The sequence below is a fragment of the Ochotona curzoniae genome, unplaced genomic scaffold (genome assembly GCF_017591425.1).
Source record: "Ochotona curzoniae isolate NIBS_2020 unplaced genomic scaffold, NIBS_Ocur_1.0 contig_4951, whole genome shotgun sequence".
Classification (NCBI taxonomy): Eukaryota; Metazoa; Chordata; class Mammalia; order Lagomorpha; family Ochotonidae; genus Ochotona; species Ochotona curzoniae.
In genome coordinates, this window is record NW_024466434.1 from 80,881 (window position 1) to 98,257 (window position 17,377).

Below are 17,377 nucleotides of genomic sequence, written 5' to 3' on the forward strand. Positions count from 1 at the left end.
CTAAGCCAGAGGCCCTCCCTGGAGGGTGACCGCCAAAGCCCTGCCATGCCCAAGTGGAGTCAAGGTCCCTGAGAACCTCCAGCCAGCCGGAGGCAGCTCCTCCTCATTAGCACACAAGCTGCCTGGCCTGGGATGTGGCTGCAGCCCCCACACTGGCTGCTATGACATCACAGCAGCCCTCTATGAAGTCACAAACCTTCCACCCCGTGGCTAAGCAGGGAGTGGGGAAGACCCGAGGGGACAGAACTGATCTCCATCGGGAGATCCTGTCCTCAATTTCTACCATCATGCCCCCTACCCATGCCCTCCAGGGACCAAGTCTGGCCACCAACTTGGCCACATCTAATTATCCGCTGACCAGGAAGCAGCAGAAGCCAGCACGATGACGGTTGAAAATCACAGGGACCTCTGGTGATGGTTCCTCCAAGGACTCGGGCAGTCAGGGGTCTCAGGTGGGGGCCAGGAGGGGTCTGACCAGAAACCATGAGCCAGATGAGTGGGAAGCTGGAGGCACCTTCTCTCCCTCATCCCCCAACTCCGTCCCCAGGCCTGCTCAGCCTTCTCCACCCCTTGTCTTTTCCCCTGGTCAGCCATGTTTAAATGAGGAGGGAGGGAGGTGCTACTAGAAGCAGGGAAGGGAGGGGCCTTCAAGAGTATAAATTCCCAAAAGGCCACTCAACTCTCAGAGCCGGATCCCCGAAAATCTGTTCCGCCACTTGCTGCATCTGCCACCACTTACAAGACTCTCGCCATGAAAGGCCTGCTGTTGCTCATCCTATCTGCTCTGTTCTGCTGGGTTGCAGGTGAGTACCTAGGGGCCCCAAAGACCTGGTTCACCAAGTCAGGCCCTTGATATCTTGCTCTACCCATGGCCCTCTGCTACCCATCGCTCAAGTCCTCGGGCACCTTCAGCCCCACCTGGCCCCCCCATTTTTTCTGTGCCTCTAGGAACAGTCCTCCCTGTGACAATGCACCTCATTCCCCTTTCCCAAGGACTCAGGTCTCCATCTGTCACACTCCTCTTCAGCCCTAGGAGAAATTCATTCTTCTTGCCTATTAAGGTTCCAGACATGCATACTCTCATTTGCAAGCTCTGATGCCCAGGCAGCACATTCCAAGTCATAGTTCTCCAGGGCGCAGCTTGCCTGCCTTCTCCCATTCTCTGCCCACTCTCACCTGCACTCCTTTAGGGCCCAACCTGCCCCCTAGCTACACCCCCACAGGATTTCAGTTCTCAGCAGTGGTCCCCTGCTCCTCCCTGGGTTACATACCTCTCCTCATCAAGGGAGGCAAGCTTTACTGGATGGCTCCAGTGTCCTCTTCGAGCCTCCCAAAGAACCAGGGAGTTCCCAAGCCTTCTAGGGAGGGAACACCAGGATCACTCACCCCAAAGTGACGTTGGTGTCCTGAGCAAGCTGCTCCACCTTGGGCCGACCCCTCCTTCACCAAGCCTTCCAGTGCCTCAACCTTGAATTTTAGCTGAAGCCGAACACTGGGGCACTGCCTTCAGCACTCATCCTCTCTGCTGGGCTGAGGTGCTAAGACAGAATCTGGGGAGCTGTCTCCCAGATATTACTATCTGATGAAGAGCTGGAATGGGAGGATTCCATTCAGATCTGCTTCCTCTTCCCACACTCTTGGCAGCCCCAAGAGGTGAAGAACAACCTCTAACAGTGATCACAGGTGGCCAAATCTCAAATTCTAAGCCATTTCTGCAAGTATTGTAAACCTCTACACTTTTTGTTTGAAATATGTCTTCCTATTTCCAATCTCCATCTTCTTACCCATTCTTTCTCTACGCTATCCTTACATTCCATCTTTGCCCAGCTCGTGTTTTTGTTGGTAGCTGTGTCTCTCTTGACTCATCCCCAAGTGGGGTGGAGTGAGGGAAGGTATTTCAGGGTGTTGGCCTTTCATAAAGCAACAACTCCACCCTCACTTGCCGCCCACTTTGCACTTTCACAGCATCACTCACCTGCCTTGTCCCTGTCAGGCCAAGCAACACAGAGCGCCCACTTGATTCGCTCTCCTCTGGAGAGCCTCAGCCCCTCAGACACCCATCACCCCAGTCTAACTTTTGTCTCCCCAGCTGACATTCGCTGCCACTCCTGCTACAAGGTCCCTGTTCTGGGCTGTGTAGATCGACAGTCCTGTCGCCTGGAGCCAGGACACCAGTGTCTGACAACAAATGTGTACCTCGGTAAGGGACCCCCCCTTCTTGAGTTTGGGGAGAGGGCAGGTGGAGACGCTTTGTCAGGCTTGAGGTCCAGGAGGGGCTTACATGCAGATGGAGCAGAAAATCATAGTGATAATGCCATGGGGCCCAAGATGATTATGTGCCAGGCACTAATCTTTGTCTTGGCGTGCGTTATTTCAATTAGTCTTCATGACATTCCTATGATGTGAGTGCTATTATTATAATGAGAAAACAGCCGCAGCAGGAGCTGGTAACAACCCCAAAGGCTTGCAGTCAGCAGGTGATAGAACCAGGATGTGGGGGCGGGATAAGACATGAGGGAGGAAGATCAGGCTAACAGTAGATAAGGAATGGGGAGATAGGGCCAGTTAGGAAGGAAGCAAGCCTGGGTGGGTGCACGGGGTGGAGAGAGGACCCAGGCAGGCACACCATTCCAGCTGACCTCCCTGCGCATTCTTGTCCCTAGGTAAGATGTGGGTTTTCTCTAACCTGCGCTGTGGTACACCGGAAGAACCCTGTCGTGAGGCCATCAACCAAACCAACAACAAGCTGGGCCTGATCTACAACACCACCTGCTGCAGCAAGGACAACTGTAACAGCTTTGCCCCGCGCCACACTCCAACCCTGACCATTGTTCTCCTCACCTCCTTGGCGGGTCTTGGCCTCTGGCTGCTGCACTAGACTCACTCCATGGTCATCCCTCTACCTACAGGCTTTAGCGTGAGCCTTTTGCCCTGTGTCTCTGAATCCCCCAGCTTCCTAGTCTGGCTTCTCCCTAGCTCCCCTTGCCCTGAAAAGTATCTACCAGTCCTTTCCCATTTCGTTAATTACACAGGGCCCCAGAGTGGTCACCTGATCCACCTGCCATTCTGCTTGCCCAGAGTCCCTTCCCATTTCCCTCTGGACCACTCTAGATCCTCCATTGGCCCCTAGAAGGGCTTCCCATCTTGCCTCCTGCCTTGGAGAGAGATTGTGATCGGGTCTGACATGGGGCTTCTGTCCTGTTCCCAGTGACAGATCCTGGATCCCAGGAAAGACCTGATGACCTCACGCTAGGGAGTGGATTCTCCAAATGCTGGCTCCCATCCAGACTCCATCTCCATACTCACCATTTTCCATTTTGAGTAATAAATGTCTGTGTCTAATCAACTGTGTATTTCGCGTCTTTTGACCCATGTGTTAGCCCCTCTCCAGGAACCTAACACGCTCAAGGCCCCACTCTTATTCAAGAATCCTTCATGAAGTTTCTCTGGGAGGCTGGGCTGGGGCATATGGTGGAACAGGTTTTTCAAGCCTTAATGTTCGCTTACAGCCAGTGTCTGAGGATGGCACACAGGCCTCAGTGTTCAGAAAAACAACCCTTATCCTAAATGTAGGACACGCCCCTGATGGATTGCCAAGGAGGAGGTACAGCCTCACCCAAGAACTCCCCAGAAAGGGTGGGAGAGGTGTCTGGGCAGGGAGCCTTAGGTAGGATCCTCAAGCCTCACCTGGACTGGTTACTAAAGTTTCTGCCAAGCACCTCTCCTATCACAGTCCTCACATTGCCTTCGGCAATTCAAAATACTCCTCTGTCAGGAACAGCAAAGAGGAAAGCAACTCAGACAGCCAAAGTATGGAGACAGCCCAGAGACCAATCCTCTCAGCCACCCTCAGTGCTAGGCTGAGGTTTCAGTAGCCAAAGAGAGCAAATTCTTTACTGTGCCTAAGGTCTGCACCACTGTGAGATGCTCAGAAACCCCCACACTTAGAAGTAGATTGCCCCCTTAGTACTCCTCCAGTCCTCCCACAAACCAAAGATAGAATACTCCAGAGTAGTCAACAGATTTTAATGGCTCACAGAGGGGTCCATGTCTTCTGAGATGTTGGATTCTCCCTCACTCGCCTGCTTCCTTGACTCTCTTGCCCACGCCCCACTTCCACTACCAGCTCCACAGTCCTGGCAAAAGCCAGGCAAGGATGGTGACGGCTGCCACAGCCCAGTTACACATGGGAGCCACAGCACTTGCCACAGGGTCATTGCATTGGTGTCCGAAGCAGCAGTCCTTGCGAATTTTGTAGATCGTGCCTCCCACGCACACTGTTTCCATTGAATTGGAACGATGGGCAGTCACACAGTCTGGATGCTGATGACTCAAGGTCCCTGAGGCTGCAAGACAGAGATTGAGACGGGGTGTAGGGCTCCGGGCTTCTGGACTTAAATCCTGGGGCAGAGCAGATGTGATTTCAAGGAACCCAAAGGGATTATTTTCCCCTTCACCAGACTCCTTCCTGAGGCCAAAGGATCAAAGTTAACTCCTCGGCTTTGTGAAGCCCTGATGCGAGGCGCTGAGAAGGACATCCCTTGGGTGGTGTCCCTGCCTGCAACGCAGAATTTCAGTCTCCTCATGAGGAAACACTGAGTGTATCCAAATCAAGGACCTTCTATAAAAATAACCTACCACAAAAATACTGTTTGGGGTTGGTGTAGTAGCCTAGTGGCTATAGTCCTCGCCTTGCATGCCCTGGGATCCCATATGGGCACTGATTCTAATCCCAGCAGCTCCACTTCCCTTCCAGCTCCCTGCTTGTGGCCTGGGAAAGCAGTAGAGGATGGTCATCAGCCTCAGGACCCTGCACCCACGTGGATGATCCGGAAGAAGCTCCTGGCTTTGGATCACCGTTGCAGCCACTTGGGGAGTGAACAAGTAAATGGAAAATCTTCTCTATAAATCTGGCTTTCCAAAAAAAATTAATCTTTTAAAAAGATACCTTTTAAAGAACATACAAGAGCTGGCACCATGGCAGGCTAAGCCTCTACATGGTGGTGCTGGTTCATATGGTTCATGTCCTGGCTGCTCCACTTCCCATCCAGCTTCCTGCTTGTGGACTGGGAAATCAGGTGATGCCATCAGCCTTGGGACCCTGCCCCTATATGGGATACACGGAAGAAGCTCCTGACTCCTCCTGGCTTTGGACTGGCTCAACTCCAGCCATTGCAGACAATTAGGGGGTGAACCAGAGGATGGTAGATCCCTCTGTCCCTCCTTCTCTCTGTAATTCTGTCTTTCCAATAAAAAATTGTAAAAGAAGGCCCAGCATGACAGCCTAGCGGCTAAAGTCCTTGCCTTGAACACACTGGGATGATCCCATATGGACCCCAACTCTAATTCAGGTGGCTCTGCTTTCCATCCCATCCAGCTCCCTGTTTGTGCTCTGGGAAAGCAGTCGAGGATGGCCCAAAGCCTTGGAACCCTGCACCCACGTGGGAGACCTGGAAGAAGCTCTGGGCTCCTGGCTTTGGATCGGCTCCGCTCCAGGCATTGTGGCTACTTGGGGAGTGAACCAACAGACAGAAAAATCTTCCTCTCTGTCTCTCCTGCTCTCTGTATACCTGCACTTCCAATAAAATAAATAAGTAAATAAATAAATAGAAATAAAAGGAACATGAAATAACCCAACATGGCTTTTCAAAGTGTCAAGAAGGACAAATAACACTGAGAACCTACAGAGATTGGAGTAGATGAAAAAGATGTAAGAACTAAATGCTAAGGTGGTGGACCAGGAAAAGGGCAATGAGAGGAGCAACAGCTGAATTGTAGATTAGCTAGAAGTATTGTATCAACGTCACTTTTCTATTTGGGTTATTGCATGGCCCCTGAAGAGGCTACCTTAGAGGGTTCTGAGTGATGGATTGAAGGAATTTTATGATTTATGTCATCTTCTGTCGATCTACAATTATTTCAATATTAAAACAAACAAACAAACAAAAACCAAATGTGCCTACACTTCTTGATCCTTAGCCAATAACTGAAAGTTGAGTTTTGGCCTGGGTTTCCTCACATGTGTGAGAACAGGCCTGAGAGATGGAAGGGAGTAAGGTAGAAGCGCCAGGACTATGGGCTGTGGAGGGAGGGGCTCCAGGCCAGGAGCCAGAAGGAGTAAAAACTGCCCTGCTCCAGCAGCGACGCCATCTGCCCAGAGCCAGACTGAGCCTGGAAGGTTCTGGAAACCAGACGTGGAGTGGGGGCTGGGGTAAAACAGAGAAACTGAGGACTCACGGTTCCCGGAGATCTTGATTTGTCCCAGTCCTGGTTGGGGGTTGCTGCAGCGTTCACCCTCACCACAGGCTGTGATCTCTTTGCAGGAGCTGCTGGGGCTGCTGGGACCGCTGGGACCACTGGGACCGCCACAGTCCTCACACCTCATGCAAGTTCCTGGCAGGAGAGAAGAGGCGTTGGACATGAGCCCTGGTGGGGTGGAGAGAGTTGGCCAGCAGAGTGGGGGCGCCAGTCTGTGTGAGAGGGGCCTGGGCTACCACCTTACCTAGGGCTGCCCCCAGCAGGGTGCCAAGCAGGATCCTGAGTAAGTGGGGGCTCATGTTGTCTGCCTGTGCCCGCCCCCCTCCCGGGCCCTGCTCTGTCAGCCTTATATCCCTCAGCCTTTGGCTTTATGGAGCTATAAAAGGGCAGGAAGGAGTCTCCCCCTCTCCCCCGCAGGCACCAGAGGTCCCAATGGGGACAAGGAGTGGCCCCACCCGGGATGCTCTCAGCACTCTATGGACTACGCCTGATGGCCCTCAAGTCCTTCCACACGTCCTTGGGGGTCTTGCTTTTCCACTACATATCTGTGTGAGATCGGATTTTCTTCATGTGCTTCAAACAAAGTGACACAGCCCAACACACTGAATTCAGAAACAGTTACAAGCACCCAGCCATCTTTTAGGGTGTTTGACAAAATACATTTGCAGAAATGTGAAGCTATGCCACTCTTCTCACAGTGCTGGAGGAAACAAGGATACCTTTTTATAAAACTATGTTCTCTCACCATGTGATAGATTTATTGCTTTTATTTTTAAGTGAACTGGTAACTATCCTTTCAAAATGTCCTAATATAATAATATAATATAATATAATATAATATAATATAATATAATATAATATAATATAATATATTCATATAATGAATGTTGATACAATCCATGTAAAGAAAGGTGTCAGTAGTTTCGAGGAGCATAGAGATCCTGAAATCAAAGCTTTTGCAGCCTCCTGAGTACCTCTGTCTGTATGGCACCCCAGCCATGCCTGTCTCCTAGATTTGCTATTTTGGGGGCTTCCCAGCTCTAATTCCCTAGATGCAGCTCTCCTCCTCCCAATCTCTGAAAAGCCTCTCCTCCAGGGTTACAAAGGCCCCCTCTTCAGCGGAAGTGCATCCTTCTCTCCAAACCCATTTGTGATTAATCCTTTCCTCCAAGGTAGTAATGCTGAGAGATAATTATGGAGTAGAAATGTTGAGGCTTGGGGGGGGTAAAGGAGGGGGGGTTAGGGATCAAAGGGATGAGAAGCTGGGTGGGGTCAGCCTTCCCCAGCTGGGTTGTGTGTGTGGAGGTGAGGGCATCGATGCTTGCACACTCCTAGCACCACACCATGTGGGTCAGGGCTGTTTAGGAAGGTGACCTGCAGAGACACGAAGCCAGAGAAGAAAAACAAAGACAGAGGAGTGAGGATGAGCTGGAGCAGAGAACAGCTTGAGACAGTTGGGAGGGGGGAGAAGAGCTGGAGGGAAGGTGACAGACAGCTGGGAAGCGGCAGACGGAGCTAAAGTCGCCTAGACACTGAAAGACCCTGGAGGCAAGGGCAAGTTCAAGTTGGAAGGTGGCAGGGCGTGTGAGGGGTGAGGCACTGGGCCCTTGCTGCTGGGGCTGCTGAAGCTGCTCTCAGTCCCGCCCCCCCCTCCCAGATGCACTCCCTAGGTGTGTTTGTTTGTGGGCGCCTCCCTGACACACTCAGATGAGGGATCTCGGGGTGCAGTTTGCGTTCTCCCAGACTCCAGAGCCCTGAGCCAGCCATGCGCCCCTCCAGCACCTTCCTCTGCTTCCTGTGCATCTCTGGGGCCCTGGGTAAGGGTGGGCAGGGATCCTCAGGGGGTGGGAGGCTGGGGCAGGAGGGAGGGCAGCTGGAAGAGGCTGGGAAAAAGAGCTGGGGCGGGAGGGGAGGGACTCTGGGAAGAGCCTCAGGGCAGTCTGCAGAGGAAGAGGAAGAGGGCCCTTTGAATGGCATTGTGGGTCCACAGTGTCTTCCTCTTTGTGCATGTCTCCCCATTCCTGGCCCCTGGTCAGTGTCTTCCTGTCTGTCTCTGAGCCATCTACTTAACTTTCTCACTTCCTCCTGCCTGTCACTCTGCACCAGCCTCTCCAGGCTTCCGTTTGTGTTGGGTCTCTAATCTCCCAGAACCCCTGGCCTCTGCCCTGGTTTCTTTGTATTGTCTCCCCTCCCTTCTCCCCGTCTCTTTTTCTCTTCCTGCCTGCCCTTCTCTCTGTTCCACGGGTTCCCTCTCTCCTTTTGTGTCGCTCCTCTTTGTTTATCCCTCTCCAGGATCTAGGCTTTACCCTTAGGAGTGTTTGCCTCCGCATTCACCTTGAACTCTGCTGCCCCAACAGGTCTCACTATTACCCCTGGCCAAAACCGGCTCCGCTGTTACACCTGCAGCTTTGCCAAGCCCTGCTACCCCGTTGCTGTGCAGTGTTCGGAGGGGGAAGCTTGTGGCACCAGCACTGGCACCTCAGGTAGGACTCTGGGTCAGTGGCCCTTTTCCCTGTCCGCCCACCTCCCCCAAATGCCCCTTCTCAAGTTCCTCTTCTGTCCCACAGACCAGAATGAGATCATCCAGCGCAAAGGCTGCCTCCCAAAGGCCCAGTGCCTTCTGCTGGGCCAGACCACCTACTGGTCACACTCCTACACTATGCGGCACGAGTGCTGTGAGCAGGACCTGTGCAACGCGGGCACCAAGCCACAGGGGCTCCTCTGCTTTCTCCTCATCACCATGCTCCTGCTAGCAGCTAGCATTGCCTGGGGTGGCCCCTTCCTCCGCTAGCCCTGAGTGGAACTACAGCCCTTAATCAGGGGACTCCTCCAGCATCCCCCAGGGCCCTGGAAATACCTACACAGACACTGCCGAGACCTGTGCAAGAACCTGACTTTGCATGGACCCTTTCCAACACCTGATTCCTAAATTCCTGTTCCCCCAGGAACCTGCTCAGAACCCAGGCTCATAAAGAATACTTGTTCTATATAGTCTGTGTGTGGCTTGTGTGGCTTTTTTTTTTTTTTTTCCAACTCATTCATTTGTTTGAAAGGCAGAGTAACAGAGAAGGACAGATGCAGACAGAGAATGCTTCTGTCTGCTGCTTCACTCCCCAAATGCTCACAACAGCCAGGGTAGGCGCCAGGTAGAAGCCAAAAGCCTGGAACTCCATCTGGGTCTCCAGCTGGGTGGCAAGGTGGCCGAGCACTTGGACCATCTTCTGCTGATGTCCAGGTGCATTAGAGAAAGCTGGATCTGGACCGGCACTGTGCTCTGGGATGTGGATTTAACAGGCTGTGTCACAACTCCTGCCTCTTCTTTCATTTTTTTTTTAAATGTTGTTGCTGATGTCCCTGGCAAGGCAGGTATTTTTTTTTTAAGACTTATTTATTTTTATTGCAAAGTCAGATATACAGAGAGGAGTAGAGACAGAGAGGAAGATCTTCAGTCTAATGATTTATTCCCCAAGTGACCACAATGACCGGAGCTGAGCCAGTCTGAAGCCAGGAACCAGGTCTTCAGGAAGCCAGGAACTTCTTCCAGGTCTCCCACGTGGGTGCAGGGTTCCAAAGCTTTGGGTCATCCTCAACTGCTTTCCTAACCACAGGCAGGGAGCTGGATGGGAAGTGGGGCTGCTGGGATTAGAACCAGTGCCTGTATGGGATCCCAGTGCATTCATAGCGAGGACTTTAGCTACTAGGCTACCACATTGGGCCCAAGGCAGGCATTTTTAAAAGATGGGTTTATTTTTTTATTTGAAAGAGAGATGCACAGGGAAAAGGAGAGACAGAAAGATCTTTCATTCCACTGCTTCACTCCCTAACTGGCTGCCTTAGGGAGCCTTTTGGAGCTGAGCCAATCCGAAGCCAGGAGCCAGAAGCCTCTTCCAGGTCTCCAACATGAGTACAGGATCCCAAGGACTCTGTTCATCCTCCACTGCTTTTCCAGGGCACAAGCAGGGAGCTAGATGGGAAGTGGAACGCCGGGACACAAATCGGTGTCTATGTGGGATCCCAACCTTTGCAGGTGGGGGATTAGCCTGTTAAGCCACTGCACAAACCACAAGGCAGGCATTTTGATGGAGCTGTGGGTTTGGTTCTGGGAAATGGAACTGAAGGAGCACCAGGATGGGGAGGAAAGTCTCCCTAGGAAAGGTTGGTGTGGGAGGTAGTGTGCTCAGGAAGGAGAGGGTGGAGAACTTCCGAGGGTATGCTTCTGAAAAGGGCTTCCTGGGTGCCTGGCCATGCCTAATGTGTGCACTTTGGATATGTGTGCACACCTACATGCTACAAGCAAACCGCAGCTGCTTGGTCTGTCAGGCTGAGATGCTGGACCCAGAGCCAGATGGTCATCTTCCCCTCATTCTCCATCGGTGTTAATAGCTGCATCCTAGCTCAGGCAGCTGCAGTGCCAGGGAATTAGGACAAAGCTTCTCTCCAGTGAGGCCCAAGCTTGAGCTTCCACATGAAGGGTCACCTGGGGGAGTTACTCACAAGGGGTGGCTGGGAGGCCCTCTCATTTCTACCTGGGCCTGGGGGATGGTCACCTTGGGAAACTTGGTCACACTTCCTGTAGAGCTCAGCGTGACAGGTCTTCCTCAGAAATCCCACAGCCAGCCCCTGGGGCCACACCCTCTGCTGGGGAGGTTAAGCAGGGTGCTCCTGGGGGGTCAGAGAGGCGATAAGTTATTTGCACCCTACGGATAGCCAGATAGCCAGATGGACAGTTGCCACAGCGGAGCACCACAGGAAGAGCGTGAGTGCCTGGGATAAGCATGGGGTCAGGCAGGGAGCCCAGCCCCGCTCATTTGCCTCCCCTCCACCCAGGAAGCCCCACTTTCCTCTCTCTGTGGGTGAAACAAGAATGGTGAGGTGGCAGGGCATCTGGCTGATCCATCTTTCTCTATCCCTCAGTCTCACTTTGTTCCATTTTCTTACTCTCACCCAGTTTCTTCTCTCTTCTTCAGAGCCCCTCTTTGTTCTCAGATTCCCTTGACACCAGTTCCCCACCATTGTTCCAGTCTGGATTCCTCTGTCTCTTCCCTGCCCACTCCTACCCTCCTCATCCTCACCGGCTGTCCTAGCCTCCCCTTAATCCCACAGTACTCTGGGCTCAGCACCCCACCCTGCCAAAACTGGCTGATGCAGGAGCGCACACTCTTTAGATAGCATCATAGAATAAATTCCTCCTTTCCTTCACCCCCATTGGACCCACAGCTTGGGGGGTGCCGGAGGCCAGCTGGATAGCAAGAGGTGGCATTGTTAGTCACTGCAGCCTCCCCGCAAGGTTTTCTGGGAGATAGCTGGTGACTCTCCACAGCAGGTGTCACTGAGGGTCACTTGATCTTGTGGACCGGCGGACTGTGGGGGTTTACAAGGCAGAGAGATAGATGAAAGAGGCTGTGGTTCTCCCCCTTCCCAGGGACCAAGGACCTGTCCCCCATGCCAGCCCCAGTGTGCCCTCCTCATCCCCAGTCCCCTCAGCCTAATTGTTCCTCACCTGAGATGGGACAGATGGATGTTCTCATAGACCTGGATCTCGGGTTTGAAGTGAGGAATCGGGGCATCTGGGGAGAAGCAGCCATGTGCAGCACAGAAATCTTCAGAGAGAACTCAGCACGGTGTTCCCTGCCACCCCCTCCGCAGGCCACACAGACAAGACCTTCCCTCCTTCCCTCAGGAAGGGGAGGGGGAGCCTAAGGGGGAGGGGAAGACTCACCTCTGCCTGGAGCTGCCTGAAGCCTCCGCCTCCACAACACGACGCTGAGGGCCAGGATCGTGAGGCCTTGGCCAGCAATAAGCAGCAGCAAAAGGATCCAGGTCACATCCCAACCCATGGCAGCGGCACAGTGGACAGGAGAGGCATCTACGAGGGCTATACGGGGAGGAAGGGAGGCGAGGAGGGGGTGCTTCCTTCTGCCCCAAAGAGGGGTCCTCATCCCATAGCAGACTTCTTGGCTCCTAGCACCCATCACTCATCACTTTCCCTTTCCAGGCCTCTTTCCTGGACCCCATGAGCCTTTGCCAACACTCAAACATGCCACCAGTCATGTCTGCACTTTCCTCCTCATGCCCATCACGGCAATTTTCCTTGTCCAAAAAACTGACATGCCCTCCCTTTGTTCACTCTGCCCATTCACTCCGGAGCCTGTGCTGGGCTACAGCAGGTGCTAGGCAGACTGCGAGACAGAGAGGACATAGAGGGTGTCCATTCATTGGCCTTTGCCTCTGGAAACAATGGCTGCTCACCCCTCCCTCTCTCCCATCTTAGAAATGGCTTATTTTGTATCTGCTAGTACTCATACAATGGCCTTCCAAGCATAAAACAATCACATTCTTTCTTCTTCTGCCTTCGCTCTCAACGGGCCTTTTTTTTTTTTCCTTTAAGATTTACTTAAGACTTCAGAGACCAGCGTTGGGCTTCCAACAGCCAGGGATTGTAGGTAGAGGGAAAGAGAACAGGCCAGTCTCCCAGGCAGTTTGGGAATCTGGGAAATACCTGGCATCTGGGGAGCCCAAGGGTGGGGGACACTGAAGGACACAGGGGATCTGGATGTACAGCAGAGGTGTCCTGGTGCAGAGAGTAAGCTGCTGCTTGAGATGCCCACATCCCATATCTCAGTGCTTTAGACAGAACCCAACCTCTGCTTCCTATGCAGCTCCTTGCTAATGCACTGGGGCAGCAAGCAGACGGTGGCCCAAGTGCTTGGTTCCCTGCCAGCCACGGGGGAGACCCAGATGGAGCTCCTGGCTCCCAGCTTAAACCTGGTCCAGGCCTGGTCATTGCAGTCATCTGGGCAGTGAGCCAGTGGGTAGAAAACCTCTCTTCAAATAAAATTGTTTGCTTTTGTGCAAAAAAAAAAATATATTTTTATTTCAGAGGCAGAGGAGAGGAGAGGAGAGACAGAGAGATCTTCCACCCACTAGTTCACGCTCCAAATGGTTGCAATGACCAAAGCTGAGCCAAGCCAAAGCCAGAAGCCAGGAGCTCTTACATGGATGCAAGAGCCCAAGGCCTTGAACAATCCTCTGCTGTTTCCCAAGGCATAAGCAGGGAGCTGGATGGGAAGTGGAGTAGTCAGGACACAAACTGGTGACTATCATGATGCAGCACTGTAGATAGAGGCTTGGCTTACAATGCCACTGTGCCGGTCTGTTCTAACACCAGTGCATATATCTTTCCTTCAAAAGACAATTCCCCCAGCAGTAATTCTTACCTTCTTCCTCTCTGTTATTGCCTAGTTCACAGAAACAATGGATTATTTCCAAATAAGAATGCACTGTGCCAGGCAATGGTCTACTTCACCAGAAGTCAGTCCCAACTCTGGTGTGACTTGCCTCCCATCTCACCTGCTTCCCTACCCAGCAGGTGAGAGATGCACTGGGGGCAACATTCCATCCCCCAGGTTACCTGGCAGGTTAAAGTTGACTGCATTGTTTTGAGATATGAGACAGCGGATGGTTCTTGGTCTACGGCCCCTGGACTCAGAAAACCCTTCCCCAGGACACACTAGTAACAGGGCAGCCCCATCGCTCCAAAAGGACTGGACACGGCCCCTCACGGGACCCTTCCCCTCCAGCCAGGTCACGAAGTCCAGGCGTTTGGCGGGCAGCATGGAACAAAGGAGGACCGTGCAGGAAGACCCATTTGCGGTCCTTGCAGACAACTGGGATCCTGTGGGGGTGAAAAAAAAAAGGGGGGTCCTTTAGTTTTTGCCCTAGGATTCTCTCTCTCCCAGCAGCCCCTGGTCTGGGTGCTCCTGCTCACCTTGGAGCAGGGAGACATCATACACCCTCCAGTTCTGGTACTTGTAGCGCTGACCCAGCACAGCACACCAGTACCTCCCGGCGTCTCTCTCTTTGGACTCCTCCAGCCATAAAGAATAGTTTCCCAGCAGCTTGAGCCTGGAGTCCTTTATAGTTTTTCCGAGGTCTGGGATGGACTTGGCTACTTGGACTTGGGTCACCATGGTGGTGGAAGAGCCTGTGGCAGCGCTATGGAACCAAGACAGGACTTCGTCCCCCTGTAAGGTGGGTGGCAAAGGACATGACAGCTCCAAGGCCTCCCCCAGGGACACGTAGATCTCCCGGATGTTGTCTGTGGGAAGAGGGGTCGTATGAGGTCACACACATATGTCAAAGTAACACTCTCCCTGGTGTCCCCCTTCCTGTGGTGCCCCAGCCCTGCCTTGATGGGTGAGCCCATTTTTCCAGGAAGAGCTACAAAATAAGCTCTCCTCCACACTCCTCAGCTGGTGAGAGGATCTGTAGGGCTAAATGGCAAAGGCTGGGCTATTTGAACTGCTCATATCTCTTCCAGCATTGACTCACTGGTTCTTGTTCATTGACTGCATTCTAAAGGAAACCAGACCTATTCTCAAGTTGCCTCTGAAAACTCCCCGTAGGCAAGATAAAGGGAGGTCAAGTGAGGTAGGTTTACCTTCTTGAGTCACATGTCCTTCCCACACCGCAGTGGAAACAGCTGCGGCTCCTCTTCAACCTGGGAAACAGCCCGGCAGTGCCCGCCTCCTGCCCCTTACCTGCAGCAGCTCGCGAGGGCCACTGAAGAAACACAAGGAGGATGAGTAAGACTGCCATGGTCAGGGCCTGCCGAGTGCGCTTGTTCCAAGACCTGATGTCCTCAGGGAGGAAACAGCCCAGATAAAAGTCCGGGTCTGGAGTGACATGGCTCTCTGAAGAGGATGAGATAAGACCCCAGAGCTTGTCTGTTGGAGGAAAAGTGACCGCCACCCTTCTGTCCTAGGAGAAGAAAGACCTAGTCCAGACTGCTTCAGAAATGACCTCCTCCGGGCTGGTGCTTTGCTGTGTGGGCAAAGTTGTTGCCTGTGGTACCAGCACCCTATATGAGCTCCTGTTTGAATTCCGCTGTTTCTCTTTCACTCCAGCTCCCTACTAATGGCCTTGGAAAGCAGCAAAGGATGGCCCAAGTCCTTGGAATCTTGCACCCACATGGGAGACACAGAGGAAGCTCTTGGCGCCTGGTTTCAGGTTGGACCAGCTACTGTGGCCATCTTGGGAGTGAACCAACAGATGGAAGATCTTTCTCTCCCTCCTGCTCTGAAATTCCTTCAAGTAAATAGATGAGTCTTAAAAAAAAAAAAAAAAAAGGGCCTGAGGTCCTCACCATGCACGCACACGTCGGGATCCCATATGAGCACCAGTTTGAATCCCAATGGCCCCACTTCCCATCCAGCTCCCTGCTTGTGACCTGGGAAAGCAGTCGAGGGACACAAATCTTAAAAAAAAAAAAAAAATGGTGACCTCCTAACCCATCTGACTCCACAAGAGTTGAGGGACTAGATCAAGATTTTTCACACTGAGAAGGCTGTGTAGAAGGATTCTGACATGCTCACTGGGAAGTATATTCTGTAGTCTCTTTTCAATCTCTAGCAATCTGCTTTTTTTGTTTTGTTTTGTTTTGTTTTGTTTTGTTTTGTTTTGTTTTTGTTTAAGGCGGAGTTACATAGAGAATGAGAGACAAGTCTTTCACCCTCTGCTTCACTCCCTAAATGACTGCTTGGCAAGAAATGAGCCAATCTGAACCCAGAAGCCTGGTGTTTCCTCCAAGTCTCGGGGCCAAGCACTTAAACCATCATCTGTCGCTTTCCCAAGCCTTAAGCAGGGACCCAGATAGGAAGTGGAGCAGCCTGGACTCAAACAGGAGCCTATATGGGATATTGGTGCCATAGCAGAAACTTAGCTTACTATGCCACAGCACCAACCCTATCAGGCAAGTCTTCATGTTGGTCTCTATAGAACCCATACATAAAATCGCAAATCTGGTCAGTGCCCCATAAATGAATTAGAATGATTTTCCCTAAAGTCTCCTGGCATAGATATTTCAGAACAATTGATGAGTGCATTAACTTCCTACTCAAGAAGAAGGATAGCAGGTACCCTGAGTATTCACTGGTTTATTTTTCTGCCCCTGAAAGACTAGAAATATATATATATATATTTTAAAGATTCGATTCATTTCTTTTTTCTTTTCTTTCTTTCTTTCTTTCTTTTTTTTTTTTTTTTTTTGGAAAGGCAGCTCTACAGAGAGAAGGAGAGACAAAGAAAGGTCGGTCTTCTGATTGTTCACTCCCCAAGTGACTACAACAGCTGGTGTTAATCCAATCCAAAATCAGGAGCCAGGAGCCTCTTCCGGGTCTCCCACGCGGGTGCAGGGTCCCAAGGCTCTGGGCCATCCTTGACTGCTTTCCCAGGCCACAAGCAGGGAGCTGGATGGGAATTGGGGCCTCTGGGATTAGAACCGGTGCCCATATGGAATCCTGGTGCGTTCAAAGCGAGGGCTTTAGCCATTAGACTATTGCGCCAGGCCATGAATGTGTTTTTACTGCTGCACCCAAAACTGGCTCCATGATCTGCTCTTGATCTGAGTGCCAATTACATGGATGGATTGGATGGGTGTGATCCTTATTATTACTTTTTTTTAAGATTTATTAATTTTTATTGGAAAGGTAGATTAGATTTATGGAATTTAGGGAGAGGAAAGACAAAATTTTTCCATCCATTGGTTCATTCCCTAAGTGGCTATGACAGCAGGAGTTGATCCAATCTGAAGCTGGGAGCCGGGAGCTTCTTCTGGTCTCCCACACTGTTGCAGTGTCCCAAGGCCTTGAGCCATCCTTCTCTGCTTTCCCAGGCCACATTCAGAAGCTGCAAGGGAAATGGAGCAGCTGAAACATGAACCAGCTCCTATGTGGGATCCCAGAGCATGCGAGACGAGGACTTTTGCCATTAGGCTACCACCCTGGACCCAGATACTTCACTTCTTGTTTTTTTAAAAAAGTATTTTTTTTGTTGCAAAGCCAGATATACAGAGAGGAAGAGAGACAGAGAGGAAGATCTTCTATCCAATGACTCACTCCACAAATGACCACAATGGCTGGAACTGAGCCAGTCCGAAGCCAGGAGTCCAGACCCTCTTCCAAGTCTCCCACATGGGTGCAGGGTTCCAAGACTTTGAGCCGTCCTCGACTGTTTTCCCAGGTCACACGCAGGAAGCTGGATGGGAAGTGGGACAGCTGGGATTAGAACTGGTGCTCATATGGGATCCCGTTGCGTTCAAGGCAAGGACTTTAGCCAATAG

At 51.9% G+C, this 17,377-nt stretch overlaps 4 protein-coding genes across 5 annotated transcripts; 2 read left to right on the forward strand and 2 right to left on the reverse strand.

The window, feature by feature from the left end:
• The first annotated feature begins 218 nt into the window (after positions 1–218).
• On the forward strand, positions 219–3,336 carry LY6G6C (lymphocyte antigen 6 family member G6C). 2 transcript variants are annotated; one of them, XM_040988590.1, is made up of 5 exons: positions 219–452; positions 687–803; positions 2,090–2,200; positions 2,664–2,917; positions 3,209–3,336. In XM_040988590.1, exons 2-4 carry the CDS (start codon positions 752–754, stop codon positions 2,876–2,878), a joined length of 378 nt encoding a protein of 125 aa, XP_040844524.1. In that variant the 5' UTR covers positions 219–452; positions 687–751; the 3' UTR covers positions 2,879–2,917; positions 3,209–3,336. The 2 variants fall into 2 exon arrangements, with proteins under 2 accessions (XP_040844524.1, XP_040844523.1); XM_040988589.1 differs by having other exon boundaries at positions 224–452; positions 671–803.
• A 669-nt stretch (positions 3,337–4,005) lies between these two features.
• Positions 4,006–6,557, reverse strand: LY6G6D (lymphocyte antigen 6 family member G6D). The gene is made up of 3 exons (XM_040988607.1): positions 6,503–6,557; positions 6,238–6,393; positions 4,006–4,346 (listed from the first exon to the last, which is right to left on the reverse strand). Exons 1-3 carry the CDS (start codon positions 6,555–6,557, stop codon positions 4,120–4,122), a joined length of 438 nt encoding a protein of 145 aa, XP_040844541.1. The 3' UTR covers positions 4,006–4,119.
• A 1,418-nt stretch (positions 6,558–7,975) lies between these two features.
• LOC121161932 (lymphocyte antigen 6G6e-like) lies at positions 7,976–9,247 on the forward strand. The gene is made up of 3 exons (XM_040988608.1): positions 7,976–8,075; positions 8,616–8,741; positions 8,826–9,247. The coding sequence occupies exons 1-3, from the start codon at positions 8,024–8,026 to the stop codon at positions 9,047–9,049; spliced, it is 402 nt and encodes a 133-aa protein (XP_040844542.1). The 5' UTR covers positions 7,976–8,023; the 3' UTR covers positions 9,050–9,247.
• A 1,052-nt stretch (positions 9,248–10,299) lies between these two features.
• On the reverse strand, positions 10,300–14,905 carry LY6G6F (lymphocyte antigen 6 family member G6F). Its single transcript, XM_040988606.1, has 6 exons — positions 14,799–14,905; positions 14,027–14,356; positions 13,670–13,933; positions 11,978–12,133; positions 11,759–11,825; positions 10,300–11,619 (listed from the first exon to the last, which is right to left on the reverse strand). Exons 1-6 carry the CDS (start codon positions 14,854–14,856, stop codon positions 11,595–11,597), a joined length of 900 nt encoding a protein of 299 aa, XP_040844540.1. The 5' UTR covers positions 14,857–14,905; the 3' UTR covers positions 10,300–11,594.
• Between the last annotated feature and the right edge of the window lie 2,472 nt (positions 14,906–17,377).